The sequence below is a fragment of the Pieris rapae genome, chromosome 13, assembly GCF_905147795.1.
Source record: "Pieris rapae chromosome 13, ilPieRapa1.1, whole genome shotgun sequence".
NCBI classification, from domain to species: Eukaryota; Metazoa; Arthropoda; class Insecta; order Lepidoptera; family Pieridae; genus Pieris; species Pieris rapae.
This window is the reverse complement of record NC_059521.1, coordinates 3,986,801-4,005,692: the sequence shown is the minus strand read 5'-3', so window position 1 is coordinate 4,005,692 and position 18,892 is coordinate 3,986,801. Positions and strand designations below refer to the sequence as shown.

Sequence of the window (18,892 nt, the reverse complement as noted above, 5' to 3'; positions counted from 1 at the left end):
ATATAAAATCGCTTATATTCGCCCCACGCCCTCATTTTTATTCATCAATACATAATTCAACTGTTAGTGACTCATCCGTTTGTATGTAAATGGAAAATCATACGGAGATTCACACAAAATAATATTTAATTGAAAAATTTTGTTGTTAAAATATTCTTCATAGTATTATTTACTTATAAGTTATTTTCGCCCAGATTTAAAATTTTTACCTACTTGACACGGTCTTAGCTAAAATACTGAACCGGTTTTAGTGAATTTTGGATCGAATACCAATTTTTTTTAATAACAACACTGACAAGGTAGTACACTCGTACAAAAACATAGATTGTCGGCGACTTCTTTGCTACTATCTCACATGTGCCTTGCCGGCCTTCTAAGAATTGTTACTATAGTTTTTTGAAATTATTAGAGCGGTAGTGCTTTATATTAACATAAGGATTTATATAATTCAATAAAAAAATATTCGTTTTCCCTTATCGCCATTAAAAATATAGTTAATATAGTTAGTATAGTTAATATAAAGTCTAAAATGTATCTGTTTATCATTAATCTATGCAATCGAAGTGAATGTTGAGTGAAAGTTGGATAAAAATAATAATTACGATCACAATAACGTTTATGTAAGATATTCGAACGGATTCAATTAATTTGTTATTTTATTAATTATACCGTAGAAGGTTGGTGTTTTGACGGTATGATGGTATTCTGACATGAGAATAGAATTTGCGTGATACATGTGCACGTTTTATTTTTCATGTGTCCTTTTTTAGTTTAGATTTTTTTTGGTTAGTTTTGTTTCTGTATTAGCCTTGTGTAAAAAACTATCTATATGTAGGTATTGTGTATTTTGCACTTCTTGCATCCTTATATAATTTAATACATTTTCTTCTTTTTCAACAGTGGTTGCCTGGAAGAGATGGCGTCGCGTCGCCTCACTGTCTGAAAATAATCTGAGATCACAGCGTACCAGTCGATCGATCTCCAATCTGCATCCCCATAACCAAACCCTACGAAGACAATACATTTTTGGCGACGGATAGAATGAAATCTCTTTGCTCTTTACACTGATTTTAATTAATCAATATAAACTAAAACAAGTAAATAATATAAATTAATTACCATTTTATTCTATAGTTCCTCAATTTCTATATTTAACCTGTGAACTGTGAGGTCTATGGTTTAAGTTGTTTGTTGTCATAGTAAGCATTTAATTAACTACTTGCTACTCACCATCTCCACTTTGGTTGCTGCTGTGCGCGTGATACTGCTCATCTGAAAAGTCGTACTCTATTTTAGATTAGCACATCTGCTCTCGACACAATCTTTGCTATTACAAATCTCGTCTAAGAGTTGGATCACAAATTTAAAAAAATATTTATATAGTTTGTGTATATTTGGTAACTTATAGGGGCCTTTTTAAGTCTTAATCATATGCCATTAAAAAGATAACCAAAAAATGTAGTCTCGCAACTCTTGTAACGTAAGAAGTATTGAGATTCATGTTGTCATAGTTGGCTAATTTATTCAGTCCTTACTTAAGGGACCTTCTTATTAATTGTTCTAATTAATTAGCTAACCTAACAAAATTAAAATGAAATAACATATGTTTATGGTATATAAGACACAGGTATCACTTATTCCACGTCATAAAATTTTGCATAACGAATAGAAGAAATAAAATATTATTATTATTCAAAACAATTTTTTTTAATACTGACGCACGTTAAACAGTAAACTCACCTCCATTCCTGTGATCCGTGCTCATAAGCTCCTGACTTTGAATGGGTTGGTGTATTAACACCTTCTGCTGAGGGCTGTGTGGGTCAATGCCCTCCACCTCCAATAGAGGAGCGTGCTCGTAGCCATGAACGACCAAGGGTGCGTGGAGATCCATGGTTGCTAGTGCATTGTCTGGGCTGTTACCGCGAATACATTATCCTGGAAGTAAATTATTATTGCAGTATTACAGGAATTTAATAATTGAATAAAAAGGGAGGGCAACTGGCGGTACAACGCTTTTGAACGATCTCTACCAGGCAACCTTTGTGAGAAAGAAAAATAGATAAGGTGAGCGCAAGAAGGCAAGAACTCTCTTCTTTATAACTAGTCTCGTAAATTTTATATCTACAATACTGCCTAGTTATTTATTATTGTTCCTTTTGGAGTAGAGACTCTTGGGCTATGTGGGGAGGGGGCTGCTAGATAACCTTTGACGACAATATTACTTGTATATTATTATATACATCTTTATTATCTAATAATACACAAATAAAATTCTTAACATAATAATAATAATTAATAATAGATATAACGTAAATTAGCATTAAATAAAAGCTATACGCATTTTAAAAGAGTTTTGTATAGAAATGAGGCGAGCGAATATAAATCTGCTTCCGTTTTGCAAATATTATTCATTTAAACAAAATGTCCAGGACTCGTGGCTAGCTCTTCCATTGTTCGCTTTTATATGTAATCTACGAATGAGCGGATATTCGAACAATTTTTATTCATATTGATATACTTAATAACAATATTCAGATTTTTATATTCTTAACATACTAGTAGAAAAACTAAGGCAAAAGATGGGCGTTTCCTCGCTCTATTGTGATACTTCGTTTAGCGAGGAAAGCTCCAGCTCTGGGGTCACCCGTGCTGTCTACCAGCTGTCAACTTAAGCAAAAATAAATTATTTAATAACTACACAATTATTTTTTATATACACATTCATATTTAAAGAATAATTTTAATGAATCAGTTGAGAAAACTTAAGATAATTTAATTTAAGATTTATAAAGAACGTGCATATTAAATACCAAAGTATTATACGTTTTTATAAATAAATAAAATTTTTACTTTACTCAAAACAAACATTACATTGTATATACAATATTCACTGTGGTTATCCTTATATATAATATACTTCTAACGCTAAAACGCTAGATTATATCAAGACCATCCATGAACAGAATCGACACCGCATCCATACTTCGTAAATCGACAACCAGCGCTCCTATTGTTCAAAATATTTGAATATTATCTTATTATTTTTGTGTTCTACAATTTACACCAGCTTTTCTAGGAATCTTTAAAAATGCATTTAAAAACCAGTGGCGCCTCAAATTAGATTACCTTAGACTTCTGTATCTGTTTCCTGATTATTATGAGCACAGACGTGATTCGAACGAATGACCCCTAGGTTGAAATGTCACTCAAGCTACTACGCCCTCAATGCCTATCATTAAAAGAACGTTTAAAATCCATTGGAATCAATTCCAATGAGTCGCATAGGAAATTTTAATAAATAAAAATCTTTGATAATAGTAATCAGGTATCTTTTTACATTTAAATGAATGTGCGAATGTTCTGTACACGCGATATTAAAAGTGTCGAAAGACATTTTATATATTTTTCTAATTTATTAAAATATAGAATTTTTAGATAGAGTAGTTCTGTTCGGGGTTATTAATGAAAACGTGATTTTCCTTGATAATGAGTATATCAAAAAGACTTTTATTATTGCAATTGTATATTTATTTGATATTGTATATTCCCACATTAATCATTTAAGACGCTATCTTAAATTCGTTACAACTGAATCAGTCTTTTTAGATAACTTAAGGCTTAGATCTCGTAAAACACAAAGAACGAGTATCAAGGGCAAGCATAGTTAAAAAGGTTTAGTATTGGTTTAGAATATTCTACACTACTAAAGCTTGTTGTTTACACAGTTGTTTTAGGGTCAAACAGCATCGCGGTACAACGAGGAGCTATAGAGACCGTATAATATAATGAAGGGCTCCATAGAAGAACTAAAGTCACTGACATAGTAAAACGGGTCTACGCTGGCAATGGACGGGGTACATAACCCAAAGAACGGATGGCCGGGGCAAAAATCCTGGAACCGAAACCAAGTACTAGTTGTCGAATCGTTGGACAGGCTGCCACTAGATGGATAGATGACTCATTCAAGCGCGGGGAGCTGGAAATACAGGAAAGAGCCCAATTTCAACAGGATGAAGCGATAGCATCGCAGTACAATTACAAAAGTTCATTGATAGACAATTGAAATATCTTCAGATAAATACGCGATATCGAACGCCTTGTGTAGTTGTTCGCATTGTGTCTATATTCCCATAGCCTTGCGCATCGCGAATGTTTTTGTGTCTCAAAATAGTTATACACGTACGCAGAAAATGAGGGAAACAGGAAAATTTATGTTCCTGTTTTGTCTGAAAGAGTTTTAGTGTACATTGTATTTTATAGTATGTAAGATTTATGTATATTAAAATTTTTTTTTTGATATTAACATATAGACAAGAGAGTGCATTACCTGAGAATTTCTTTGTTATCAAATAGTTAAAATGGGTTTGTCTCCGGTCTTAACCATAATTTTCCCTTGGTTTTAATTGCACAGAAGACAGTATCATGCTACCCATGATCAAAAAATTTCGGGTATTTTTATTTTATCTTGTACACATTTTTATTGATTTTTTTTTGATTATTTATGTTTGAGTTTGTAACATATACTATAGATAGTAATATCTATAATGTGGTTAAATAAATATAATTCTCAAGTCACCTATCCCAAGTTCCCAATATATAATTTCAAAAAAATCCTGACCTGTTATAGATGCTTCGATTAAATTTTGTGCCTTGCGTGCTCCTTTAGTAAGTAATAAATAATGTATGGGTAACCATCTTATTCATCTTTCACACGTCATTATGTTGTTATGTTTTTGTCTCATTTGGTAGTAGAATTATCAGGAGGATCTGTTACTTCCTTTTATGGAAGCTTCAGTGGTTGATTTTTGATTTTAAAAAACTTGGTCGAGCCAGAAACTAAAACTCTCCTATTTAACTATTGATTAAATTATCGATATTTCTGTTATTAATAAAGTTTAATAATTATTATTCGATATTCGGTAATGACCCAGATATTAAAAAGAGACATCTAAGATAAATAAAAAATTGAAAAATAAAACAACCAATAAGCGTTCATAAAAATTAATAGACTAAAACAAAAAATGATCACATATATGACTTAAAATTGTGATAGTCACGTGACCATAGCTACTCTACAAAGACTGAATTATAGAGGTTAAAATAAAACGTCATGTAAAATTAATTGTTTTTTTACTATACATTTAGAGATTAAAATAGGCATGGTGGATGGAAGTAAATTGACTGAATATAATTTTTGTGTAGTGAACAAACATTTTCCCACTACTGAAAATAGATTTGGAAATCCATGGTTCATTTACTAATTTAATCTTTAATAATAATTTACTACTCATAATCTTAGTCTAAGACTTAATCAAAGCTGTGAACCAAGAGTTCGGAACTGTTGACACACAAATATAAATTTCGGTTTTAGGTATTGGCACCGAAACACGGGATTAAATAATAATCAATTTAAATACTAATTTAAAATTTAGAGCCTATATATATATAGATAATATTATATGTACCTAATAAAGACAAAAGGATTAATACGCTATTATATTATGTATAGTATTAAATATAAAATGGCGTCGTTCTCACGTTGACAAAAAACAATGACATTGAACTGTACGTAATTGACTCACTAACAACCGAAATGTTAGACAAAGGCATATTTAATTATCACTAGGTTAAATATAATGTATGGTTTATGTGGGATTTTATGGGCACTGAAAAATTCTTATAGTTTTTAGTGTCGTTCTTACTGCATTGATTAACAAGAAACAAAAAAAAAATAAAGGAAAGAACTAAGAGATTTTAGTTGAATATAGTTTAAACAATATTTGATTAATGTTTCATAATGTACATTAATAACAAAATCAATATCCAAAAAACTAATAGTGTTAAGTCGAATATAGAAACAAAAAATGTTTTTATGTTTTCAATAATCATTATACGAAATAAATATTATTTTCAACATATCCGAATCAAATTTTATTAAAAAGTGAAAAATTATATTCACCTCCAATTCAGGCAACTTGTAAAACCCGTGTATGTTATTAAACATAATGTTATCAAGGACATTTAGGCTTTACATTTTAGTGGGCTTTTGAGATGCTTAAAAACTGTACCTAAGTATATTTGTTTTGTAAAAAAGGATTTCTGGGGAATTATGAAAAAAAAAAACACAAATATGATTTATGAATATATTTTCCTTGTATATTATTGTTTACACAGGTTTTAAAGGTACCAAAAATATATTTCCTATGATTTTATTCATTTATTTATATTTTTTATGTTAAAACATACGATCAAAAGGCTTGTTACGAATAACCTCGAATCTTAAGATAAGCATATTATCTGCATACACTAAAATTGTGATTAATGTATGGCGTCGTTTTGCCATTTTATACGTATATATATTTTAGGTTTATTTTATTTATAGTCAAATTATTTTAGTATTATTGAAATTGTTTCACAAATTATAACAAGCCAATTACTAATGAAGCGTAAAAATTTCGATAAAAAAAGGTAAAAATAAGTTTTGTAAACAATGTCAATTTTCCGGTACATTTGATCGCGTGACCCCTGTGTAAGCGCAGCTCTGAAACCATTAATGCCCTTTCATCACTACTAAAGGTTTTCGAAGTCACACTCGTAAAAAAATGTGATTAAAATTAATTCTATCATAGTGTTCCTATACTCTTAATACAATTACGACAAATAAATATCTTTCAGCTTAGGCATTATAACGTGTCTATGAGCTATTATGACCACATTCAATAACGTATCGTATTGTTAACAATATTATATTATTTCTTAAACATAAATATTTGCTACCAACACACAAAACACAGTATTTACAATATTCTTAATCTACATACTAATAATAATCATTAAAAATCGATGAATAGAAAATTAAAAGTATTTTAAAAAGTTTGTTCCTTGTGGCAGCATTTCCTCGATATGTTTTCGAATTACACGTACGACTCGATTGAAAACTCGATTCAAATACAAACTTTTTAACCCCAACATACCGATAGTCTTACCCTCGCGTGACTGCCCTTAACTCATTTGAATATTAAACTATTTCCGTTGCAACAAGTGGACATTTACTACGTGTTTACCCACGATAATTTGAATTAGCGTGTGAATTATAAGGGGAATATTGAATTAATCAAATAACTTCATAGTGAATTATCGTCTAGTTATATTATTAATTTAACAAAAGATAAATTTTGACTGTTAAATATTCATTATTTATTATCATAGTATTGTAAGTCAAAACGATAATAATAAACAAAATACAATAATATGAAATATATAATATCGCTACTCTGGAATAACTCTGCGATTGTATATTTATGTTGATAGTGTCGTAGACAGCATTCAACGGGGATCTATGCAACAGACTGGTTCTAATCCTTTGTATCGCAAACAGCCTTGGCTTTCGTCATAGCTCATATTTCCTAGGTACAAAGAAAGCGAGTTCCTGGAGAACACTTTAGTTGCCAGCACTGCAAGATTATTTTAATTATTAATTTTATCTCAGCGCAAGTTCAAGTATTATGTAAGCACCAACGGTGGAAGGGATTTTCTTATTTCGTGATTACGTCAACAGTAGTTATTACTTTTTTACACATATAACCCACACATTGTGTTTGCTTCAACGAAATACATTTTCGAGGATTCCGTCAGAAAATTAATACATTTATGGACTATTATTTTTAGGGCTGAAGGAAGGTGAGGGGATATATCTGCTTAAGTTCAAGGATTAAACGGCCTCTAGGTAAAGAGCGGGAACATTTCTAAGTTTGTTTCAGTGATTGGCAATAACTGATTAACTGTTGTATACGACGACGTAAAATAGTTATAAACATAGAACACCGTTTAACCGTTATCTAGGAATGTTGTACATAAGATACATAGTTTTTATTATTAAACATAAATATTCACTTAAGAGACTTAAAATATAGGTTTAAGGAAGTTATCACAAGGGAATTATTAACGAAACACAGTTAGTTAATTTTCAAAACATGTAATGAGAAAATCAAATTCAAATTTCGAATTATTTTAATTTAGTAAGATCATTGAGTTTGATGTTTGCTGAACAGACATATTAAATTAGGTTCCAATTTGGATAGCTTCATTCTCAATGTTGTGTTATATCCAACCGATTTCAATTGTCCCCTTTGACAATCAAATTGCCCGCTTGTGAGTCATGTGCTTCATATTGGCATACACTGCTCTAGACTGTTCCATACAAAGTTCTGGTCGTATGTTAGTATAAGAAATAGTTTATAATATACAGGAAATTGTTAAAAAGGAAAATATTACGCAAACCAGAAGGCGCTTATGGTTTTAAGGAATCATAACTACAATTGAAATAATTTTGAGTACCCAATTTATTTTAAACCACTTACCTAATATGCTACAGATTAACGAACAAGCATAAACAATAGAGAAGTAGTAAAAAACAGTGCCATTTCCCACATATCAATGTCTAGGTCGTGAGAACTATTTACAATGGTTTATCTATGGTATTATGTCATAGATAGTAAATGAAAATACTTTCCGTTGTTAATGGATGCTTCCGTTTACGAAAACGATATATTATGTTTAAACTTATATAACAAAAAATGACAAGAAAAAGGTGTTTGTATATTTATATTAATAACAAATTTATATTAAAATCCAACTCATAAAAACAACGTGCAATGGGCATAGTTTGTGAATGAAAAGTTTTTTCAAAATATGTAGTTCTGTTCCCTTAAGTATACCGATAAATGTTTATGAGCTAAAAGATCTCGTTACCAGGCTATAACAAAAAAAATATTGTTTACGATATGGCGCCAATCAAAAGTTGCCACATAATATAAATGTTTAATTAATAGCAACGATGGTATTGTAATCTTAAATTTAAATACTGTATAAACTTAAGTTATCCACATCTGTATTGAATTTTTTTTTATGTAAAAGAGGCAAATGAGCAGTTGGCTCACTAGATGTTAAGTTATACTGCAGCTAATGTACACTTACATTACTATCGCTCTCAACTCTCAAGTGCATTGCCGGCCTTCCAAGAATTGGTACGATCTTTTCTTAAAGGACCGAAATTCGATTTGTTTCAGAAATACGTCAGTGGGCAGCTGGCTCCACATAGTGGTGGTGCGAGGCAGAAATTGCCTAATGAAACGCTCATTTACGGAACGGGTCGCGTCAAGGTGATACGGATGGTATTTTGTATTCTGCCTTGTCGTCCGATAGTGAAACTGAGCTATGGTTATGTCATACTCAATGCTATTATCTCAAAACTTATAATCAAGAACTCTTTCACATTATAGAAGCACTATTTGTGACCCACTCCTCTCTTTCTGTCAAATTGTGTTTACGCTGTGATAAAAAGACATACTGTTTCAGGCGAAACATTGTTATTTAGGTATAACATAGACTAAAAATTTAGAGTCATCAATGAAAGTACATTTTCCTTTCGCGCTCATATAATGTGACATAACATTCGCATGACCTCAACATTGACGCCGTGGGAGCGACTTATTTCTTTTGTTCATTCCGCTGCATATCAACGTGAAATATTATCACATCTTTAATAAAATCTTTCATACACCCATGCCTCGGATAGTTAATATTTTCTTGTCACTTTGCAAACAAATAAACGCAAGAAAACATCAACAATTTAATAGCCGAGGACAACGTGATCTTATGTTCAGTAGCGGCGTTACGTTGGGGCGCGGTTGGGCAACCGCTCAGAGCCAGGGCCCATGGGTTTGAATTGCAGTTAGGGGGCGCCGTATAAATCTCGCCCATGGCGCCGGTAGTGCTAAAACCGGCACTGCTTATGTTACCTCAAATTTTAGCATTTAAAAAAAAAATTCAATTAATATTTTTTTGTAGCTATTTAACTTACTACACTATATAGAATATAAATATAACATAAAAAAAAATCGTAAGCATATTATTTTGTACGTTAGCTTGAAATTGGATTCTTTTATAGCATTTACTTAATATTTCCTTCCTTAATATACCTTCATTATTTTATAATTTTTTGCTATAAGATCTCATTTTGTTAATAAAATGGTGCGATTGCATGTTTCATATACTATAATTAAATGATTAATTATTGTTTCCTATTGTATTCGAAATAGGTAATTATCAATAAGGTGAATGTCCTCAGTGATAAGAGTGTATAATAGTTTGGTTTTCGTATTCATACCTAATCTTTTAGTGCTAAATTAATATTTGTCTTAAATCTTAACTATGAAATTTAGCTAATATCTATTATACTGAATAAAAACCGTTTAATTACTAATTAGTTATAATAACGTAATTAACAAGGTGACTAAAATAGCGAGGGTGGCTGACACCTGTGACGTAAAGAAACGTTACGTCAAACTCCCGCCAAATATAACGTCACTTCGTAGCGCCTTCTTTACTGATAACTTTTAGACAGATAATAAAATGAAAATGTTAAGGTATTAAATTTAACGTAAGCAAATTATTTCTTTTTTTAATTTGTAATTTCTATTTAAGTTTATATTATTCGTGCAGGTCACTGACTTTATTATTTAGTATGAAAATTAATATTCTATTTAAATTCTAATTTTATTTGTTTTTATTAAGATTAGTTGAAAAATAACAGAATTAAATCAGTCTTCAGACATAGACTATTCCGTTTTGAAATCAGCATAGCAGATGACAATCAGCTGACAGGAGCCTCCCTACACCTGCGCGGGGGTGGCACCTGACGTAACGGACACGTGTTCGCGCCTAAACGTCATTTGTTTTTTTACTAGACAAAGAATCCCGTATCAATTGTCCGTCGAAAGAGGTTTTATTTGTTTAATACGATTTTTAATTTCAGTCATTGTAAAATAAAATTTTCTTTACCTCATAGGCAAAATTTTTGCTATTGCATATTTCTATTAAAACGCTTACTAAGATTAACTGTATACTATATTTAATACTACCAAAGCATTCATTTTTAATTTTATTTATATATAATTTATATATATAAAATATATAAAATATATATATATTTTTATTTATATATTCTATTGTATATTCAAATAACGATGAATGCATCTCCAAAAAGCAAGATTTTTCAGTTACGGAAATTGTTTTATCAATGTATGTATAGCAAGTGTTCCAAAAATTATGTAAAAATCAAAAGGCCCAGAATGCTTAAAAAATGCAAAAAAAAATCTTAGAAAATTTTAATATTAAATTTTGTGCACGTTTCTGTGTGGGCGAATTCCAGTATAATAATCATTATAAGAAATTAAGGTTACTAATTTAAAAAAAACGTAAAGTTTCAGTTTTAAAGTTTTCCAATTTATTAATAGATTTTATTATCTCTCTTTTTCTCTCTCTCTCTCTCTTCATTAATGTAAAATCAATGCACCTTTAATATCCCAGGTATCTTTGAATAAAAAAATGTTTATCATTTTATCAGGAAACACCCCTCTTAAGACACCTGACGTAACGGCACGAGCCAACATACGGGTCGCCCGTTTGAATCTAATGGCTAAACTATTCATAATAGCCTTTTTTACAGTGTATTGTTAGACTTAATTCGACAATAGAGAGAAATGGTAGGAAAACAAATGAGGATTTTGACAGGTTTATTTATTTACAATGTGATAAGTTGTACTTATTTAAATGTCAATGGCATTCAAGTCATTGGTCAGTCTTACGTTGTGAGATGACTAAATCTTGAACACTTAACTTTGAAACAACCTTAAATTTATGGGAATTGAGTAATTCGGTAATAAAAACAATGCAAATAAGTAAATTTTCACACATAAATTGACCACCTGACATGACAATATTCAAATTAACATAGCCCTATATAACAACCAAAAGCGCGGGAATTTTAAATTTAGAATGGTGATAGATACATTTTTAATATAAAACATGTAGTGATATTATAACGTAGTCTTAATTCAGGCAACACAGCATTTCTCATCTGTATGTTTTTATATAATTTGTTACATTTGTAGATTTTATAATAAAGCTAAAGAGCACCTTAAATATTATTACTCGTATTGTTTAACCCGGAAGTTAAGGTTCAATTTCAGGGTAAATCATATTTGTTGATTTGGAGAAAGTAGTCTAATGAAAGGATACGAGATTTCAAACATGCCAAACTTTCACAAGTGCTAAATATAATTAACTATTAATCATCTTAGAAAAGAAATGGCCGAAGATGCAGAAAAACTCAAATCCTTCACGAAATGTCATTGTCCTGCAAAAGGGCGCTAACCGATTCGTAAAAAAACCGCAACTACTGTTAACAGGTGGTGTAACCACGTGAGTCGAGGGAACGCGTGATTTTTTATACCTGGCAATATCGCTTAAATGTCATTGGAGGTGAATGGACACGTATATTTCAAGAATTGCCGTTTTAGACACGTGGTTTAGCCAAATTTTGATGCTTGTGGTACACCTTCATGATAATATTTGTAATAACTTTAACTACGGATTATTGGGTATTGATTTTCAGGGTATTCATATTTAGCATAACCATTTTCAGTTAATCTTTTTAGTTTTAAACTTACTTAAAAACTGGCATGTACACGATCAGCCATAGATAATTAAACTTTCACTATCAAGAAGGTTACATACAAAAAGTTGTCAGCTAAAAAAGCATAGATAATACTTCATTCAAAATGCCGACGCGTGGTGCTATGCCCAATTACAAGGGGTGAAGTCATTTCCTGTAATGATGACAATGATAGGGAATTTAAATAAAAACTCCATAATAATTATATTTGGCGGTTGAAGATTTGGCGGGAAATACCTAATGATGTTAATTTCATGTTTTTTGTAGGCATGACGGAAATTAGAATTTAAGATTTTTTTCATTTGTAAATTATATTTTAAAGTAAAAACCCTTTGGTTAAAACTCTTATTGGATAAAATTTTGTGCACAAAAATTTCTATTCCATACAAGAAAAATAACATTTTATTTTTTGACAATACCAATTCTTTAAGATTTTTCCTCAGAATTATACAAACTGTTACTAAGCGTCGCTAGAACTAGACTAATAAAACAACAAGTGTAATTCTAACGTTCATAAGGTCAGAAGAAGGCAGTGACTTCTCACCCTTAGGTCAGGTGCCCACCGTTACAATTTACTTAAGACGTTAAAATTATCAGCTGTTTCGAAAACCCTACTTCCTCGTTGCTGTTACAACCCTATTCTACCTAATAGAGTTAACCGTTGTATAATATATTGTATATAGGAATCGGCAGGGCTGTCATATTTCTGCGTTTGTTTTATTCATACAAGACCTAGTCAATTTACTTAAGATTTTTCTATGAGAGTGCGACTTTATATGAATTACAATCAAACATATTGACAATAACCCAACGCTTGACAGTATTGAGAATTGCAAGCTAAAGTAGTACATAAAATGGGCGTGTAGAATTGTAAAATATTAAGCACAAAGTCAGTTAAATTAACCAAAATTCTTAAGAAGTAGGGATTTCTATTTCAGATTTCTATGAATTTTCAATGTTCAACTTTCACTAAACATCTTCTAGAAAGTTCGTTTAGAAGATTTCATCCATTTTATACTTCAAAAACCCACACTCTACTAGCTCAATATGTGAAATTGAATCTTCTATCTTTATCGCTCTTATCTTACTTTAAAAAATACATGAACGGGACAAAATATTATGTTTGAAGTTTATATGACTACTTTAAATGATTGATCTACGAAACCATTCTCTCAGTAAACGGCAGTAGTAATTCGATGCACTTTTTGTAACAACTGATAATTATGAGGAAGCATTTATTCCTTATTTTTTTGTATAAATCGTTAGTAATTTGAATTTGTTTGACGCTAATAGGATGTTTAGGTTTTTCTAGGAAATGATAGATTCAATTTGATTCTACAGCATGAATTTACTCTTCCTTAGTCTATTTGAGAAATTGACTAGATATATAATTGTCATACAAGTAATGGACAAGGAGTCCAAACTCTGTTGGGAATGACCCTATGACATTTTAACCGTCTCCCAAGCAGAAAAACTTTTAATTCTGCTTCACCGATAATTTTTCTGTAGGCAGAGCCTTGGTGCCTGACAGGAATTCCCTTAATATTGGAAGCTTAAGTATTAGTACAGAAAGATCTACCACACAGCCACACGTTCACAACCGATATACAAACACAATCGTTTTGAGGTAGAGTAAAAATTAAACGTGATACCACTTATGTATGAATAAGAATAGCCTTCCTAATAAATACTTTATAACTCGGGTTCAAGTGCACAGGCACTAATTAAATATATAAGTTGACACTTGGTAGAATGTACCGATGACCACACAATGAAAGTACTATTCATCCTCGCTCAACGATTAAGTATCGCACTACGAGGATGCTGCTAAAAGGTTCACAGTCACGTCCCAACATATTATATTAAGTTTTTATAAATTTTAATATTACTATGTATGTTAAGAAATTTGTAGAAACTGCTTTTTCTTTATTACGTTTAGGTTTTAATAAACGATAATTCATCATACAACCAAACATTATAAGTACTAACTAAAAATATTGAAGAGAAAGAGAGCGTCTTGCCTCCAGCCAAATTAGACCTAGACTAAGACCTAGATACAGGCAGTTTAAACATTACACCGCGGGCGACACTTTCTTAGAGAAATTGTTCAACCATACTCTGTTATTTCGTTTGCTTTATTGTTGTTTGAACTTGGCTTATTATTCGGTCTGTCTACATATAGCAAAACATCTAATTTATTGTCTATCTTTATTGGCAAGAGCTTATTCGATTTGCTAACAAAATGCTCTGCTAAATACCTATTTTAAATACTACTATGTATTAGATGTTTTTTTTAATAGAACAGGGGCCAAACGGTCCGGAGGCTCACTTGATGTTAATTGATACCATCGCCCATGGACACTCTTAAGAAGGCAAGAAGAACTGCAAGAATGCTTTGCGTTTAAGAATTGGTATGTTCTTTTTGAAGGACCCTAAGTCAAAATGGGTTGAAAATATATCAGTGGGCAGCTGGTAGTGGTGGTAAGCTCGCGAGTGCGTAGTAGGGACTTTTTTTAGTACTTACTTATCTATGCTGTACAAGCGAACAGTTTCTTTGGGGTATCATACCATATTTTACTAAAAAGGTAGGCTTAAAGAATCACCTCAAGGCGAAACGAAGTTCGTTAATACGCTACGAAATAAAGTACTCATAATCTCTCTCTTACATAGTTCATGTTACTCTCTCTTTATTATTGTAATTAATTGCATTTATCTCTTTGAGATGCAATTTATAAGGTAGTAAGATTGTTCTAATGAAACAATGAAACAAGAAAGAACAAATGTAATCGAATCCTTAGTGTGGTCTATCTAAGTGGTCACCACATCCGTTCCACCTGTGTAGTATCAAATGTATATGTACTATTGTTTTTCAGATCTTAATAAACCTAGGGATACATCCAAAAGCTGCGTTCATTGGTTAACAATAGGAATAAATGTATAATCATTGGCATTTACAACCTTTTTAGGTATGGGCTTTAGATTATATCTCAGTTCAGTTACCTTAATAGGAAAGTAATAGCAGCCTTCTGCGCATGACCACCATCGACTTTTTGGGTCTAAGCCTTATGATATTCCGGTAGTTCCAACGCATATTAAATGCCCATGTAAAGAGACATTGGTGTATATCCGGGGATCGAACCTACAAACTCAGAGAGTCACACGCTATTTGCATGTATCACATGTATTATGTTTTAAAAGCTTTTGCTTGAATTTTAAGATTATGAATCGAATATATATTCGTGTTATTGAAAAATAACAGTTCAAGGCTATCTCTGTGACGTCAGAGTTTTTGGATTTATTTTTTAGACTTTACGTATGACAGACACATCGTTAGTTTTGCGATCATTCGTAATACCAGCCGACCAATAGAAAATAAAAAGGTTCTTCATACATTTAAACCAAACCAACACTATTACTCTTTCTTCATTGATATTTGATAGGTAAGCTTGCAAAGCCGCAATATTTCTTTTACCGAGTATCGAATCCACGACCTGAACATATAGAATATTGAGCTGATGTGTTTTATTTCGTATTATTAAGAATGAAAACCACGAAATTTTTGCATTTTTATCTTATACTTAATAGAAGAAGGTTATTTAAAACTCTGATGAAAATAATAAATGGTTTCGAAATCCAATATTGAGTTTTCTATTTTTTAAAGCTGCTTTGATTTGAATAGTGATGTTAGCAATGTCGATAATACCGTGATTGTATTCAGATAGCAACTTACAATTTATCCCATTTTTTTATTTAGAGTTTGTATTTATTTATTTTGATGGCTGGAAGACTTCCACAGTCCGTTCCACAAAGCACTTTCTTTTGCGAAAGCGAACTGTGGAGTCGACTCGCGTTGGGTGTCTTCCCGATAGATCTAACTATTCAAAGTTAGAGTGGACTCCTCCCTCAAAGGTTTAAACCCACGAAAAATGGATGTCCAAAGGTTGCGATGTCTGCCCTTTATTTGCAACGCTCTTTGGAGTCTCGTAAGCTCGTTGTTATATATGTATTTAAAATAATTATACTCTATATCACAATAAAATGTCTTTAGAAAGTTAAAATACTTTTAATGTATTTTCAAATGTAATTTTTCTTTTTATCAGCTAACATTATTCTCTACCGTAATATCTACCCTCTGTTCTCCCTAACCACAAAAAAACAATCTAAGGGGAAGGTAATTATATATATAATATAAGGGGCTGGCTAATTTTGTTATCATTACTATATGGCATATGCATTATGCCACAGCCTAAAAAATACACAGACTTTAATGGAAAAATATATCGATATTACAACACTATAACCGCAACGATTAGCGGTCTGTTTACCATTTCAAATGATTACTGCCACCGGGCTATCTGTATCGGAACTTCACACGACTACAGATAGAATATAACTTTATCACGTTTTAGGATATTCTAGAGAATTCATCCAATATTGTAGGCTGTATTTCGCTGATGAAGATAAATACTTTTACTCTTATAGATAAGACAATGATATTATCAATTGTTTCTTTAAATAAATTTTACGAGGGCGTACCTTTGTATTTTTATTTGAATTTTCAAACCTTTAATATCTTTTTTGTAACTGTTCTATGACATTTTGAATAATATATATTGCATAGAGCATTATAATTAGCTTCATTATTTTCTATAAGTAAATAAAATTAATTATCAGTTAATTATCAAACGCCGGCGAATAGATATCTCTTTAGATTCGTTTGAGTAATAATATGTCACATATTTCACATGTTAATAAAAATCATACGTCAATTAAGAATCAAACTAGATCAGATCGCGCGCACTCATTGTAACGTCTTCGCCGGATGTTCCGCCATTGCTCGTTCGACCGTTCCAAATTCAAAACGGAGTCGTTTCCGGAGTGACGTCACCGTCCGCCATTTTGTCTGCGTCTGCGCATTGTTGGAGCATGGGAAATGGGAGCGAACGAAATGGATTTCCCTCAGGAAAGGATGTTTAATGAGTGCTTTTTAAATTTTAAATTGTTTCTTTGTTCGTGTAATTTTGTGTTCAAAATTTAATGTTGTTTTATTCTTAAATAGGCTTTTAGTGTATATTATTGATTATCATCCCTATCTATATCTGACTATATAATATATTATAATCCTTGTGAAGCCACTTCAGCGAAAACACACAAAATACAATACAAAATTCATTTATTATGACTATTGAATGTAAATCATTTAGATATCAAACGGTTTTAAAGTAATTTAAAACGTAATCATTCTACCTGGATCAGTGTTGGCCTAGTTGCATACGCGTGCGATTCTCATCCCTGAGGTCGTAGGTTCGATCCCTGACTGTGCACCAATGGAGTTTTTTATAAATGCGCAGTTAACACTGGCTCATAAAGGAAGGTATCCTGAAGGAACGCCGCCTTAGACTCAAAAAAGTTCGCGGCGTGTTTCAGGTACGAGTAAGGCTGATCACTTATTGCCTAATAAATTGACAAAAGATCATAAAACAGATTCAGAAATCTGAAGCCCAGACCTAAATATATTGTAGCACCACTGATTTATTATTAATATTTAATCATTCTATCTGTTATTAATTCCGAACACAGAAACAGTACTCTTCGAGTATCATTCATTTAGATATTTGAACATGTATGGAGTTAAGTGTAATTCAACTGTTCCATATCAACTTATTTATTTATTTGTTTCAGAAATACACATTAGTTTTACAGCCTAAACCAATACGACAATGTGGAGAAACATGTTGCTGTCGCTACTAAAAAGGTTTACAAAACTCTTTTAACAAATGCACAAAACTTAATTAACACAAAAGCCTTGATTTAAAAAATCACCAATGTCATCTTAATTTTAATCCATTACAATAAAATAATAGTGTCGCATAAAAACCGTGTACAATTGGTGACCTTATACTGTGAACTTGGCCTAGCCTTGCTGAAATATTTGATAAATCTAACGTTTCTACAGTATTATAATTCTGTTTTACCGAGTATTTTTTGTTGAATCTTTCTCTATTAGAAAGAAAGCTGTCAGCTTTCACAAGGTTCCTAATAGTGGGCTATCATTAAAAACTCCCCCTGAAATTGTTAAACTATCCCCATGTAAATGAGGGGCATTTACACCAAGGATAATAATAATTAAGAAATCTGTCTATTTGGGTATAAGTTTAGATTATGTAATTTAAAAAAAAATGCATATTTCGTTAAATTTAGGGTTTTACAATACTCAATAAAATATAAATGGAAGATATTATATACCTTTGATTTAGAATGCTCACTGTATTCCTCTAAAATCTTACGTATTTGTAAACATTTATAATGCTTACAGGCATACTTTCGCATTGGTGACGCAAAGCCTATAGAAAAAATCCTATAGTGTTGTTA

At 31.4% G+C, this 18,892-nt stretch overlaps 1 protein-coding gene across 3 annotated transcripts in view; it reads right to left on the bottom strand.

The window, feature by feature from the left end:
- LOC110993875 (paired box protein Pax-5) overlaps window positions 1-18,892 on the bottom strand; it is a 68,407-nt gene that overhangs the window by 44,967 nt on the left and 4,548 nt on the right. For 2 of the 3 annotated variants that reach the window (XM_045630882.1, XM_022260261.2), the window contains exons 2-3: window positions 1,741-1,938; window positions 1,231-1,287 (exon numbers count right to left, since the gene is read on the bottom strand). In XM_045630882.1, the coding sequence (XP_045486838.1) occupies window positions 1,231-1,287; window positions 1,741-1,894 (211 nt within the window). In that variant the 5' untranslated portion in view covers window positions 1,895-1,938. The remainder of the gene's footprint in view (window positions 1-1,230; window positions 1,288-1,740; window positions 1,939-18,892) is intronic. The other variant, XM_045630883.1, reaches the window with a different exon arrangement.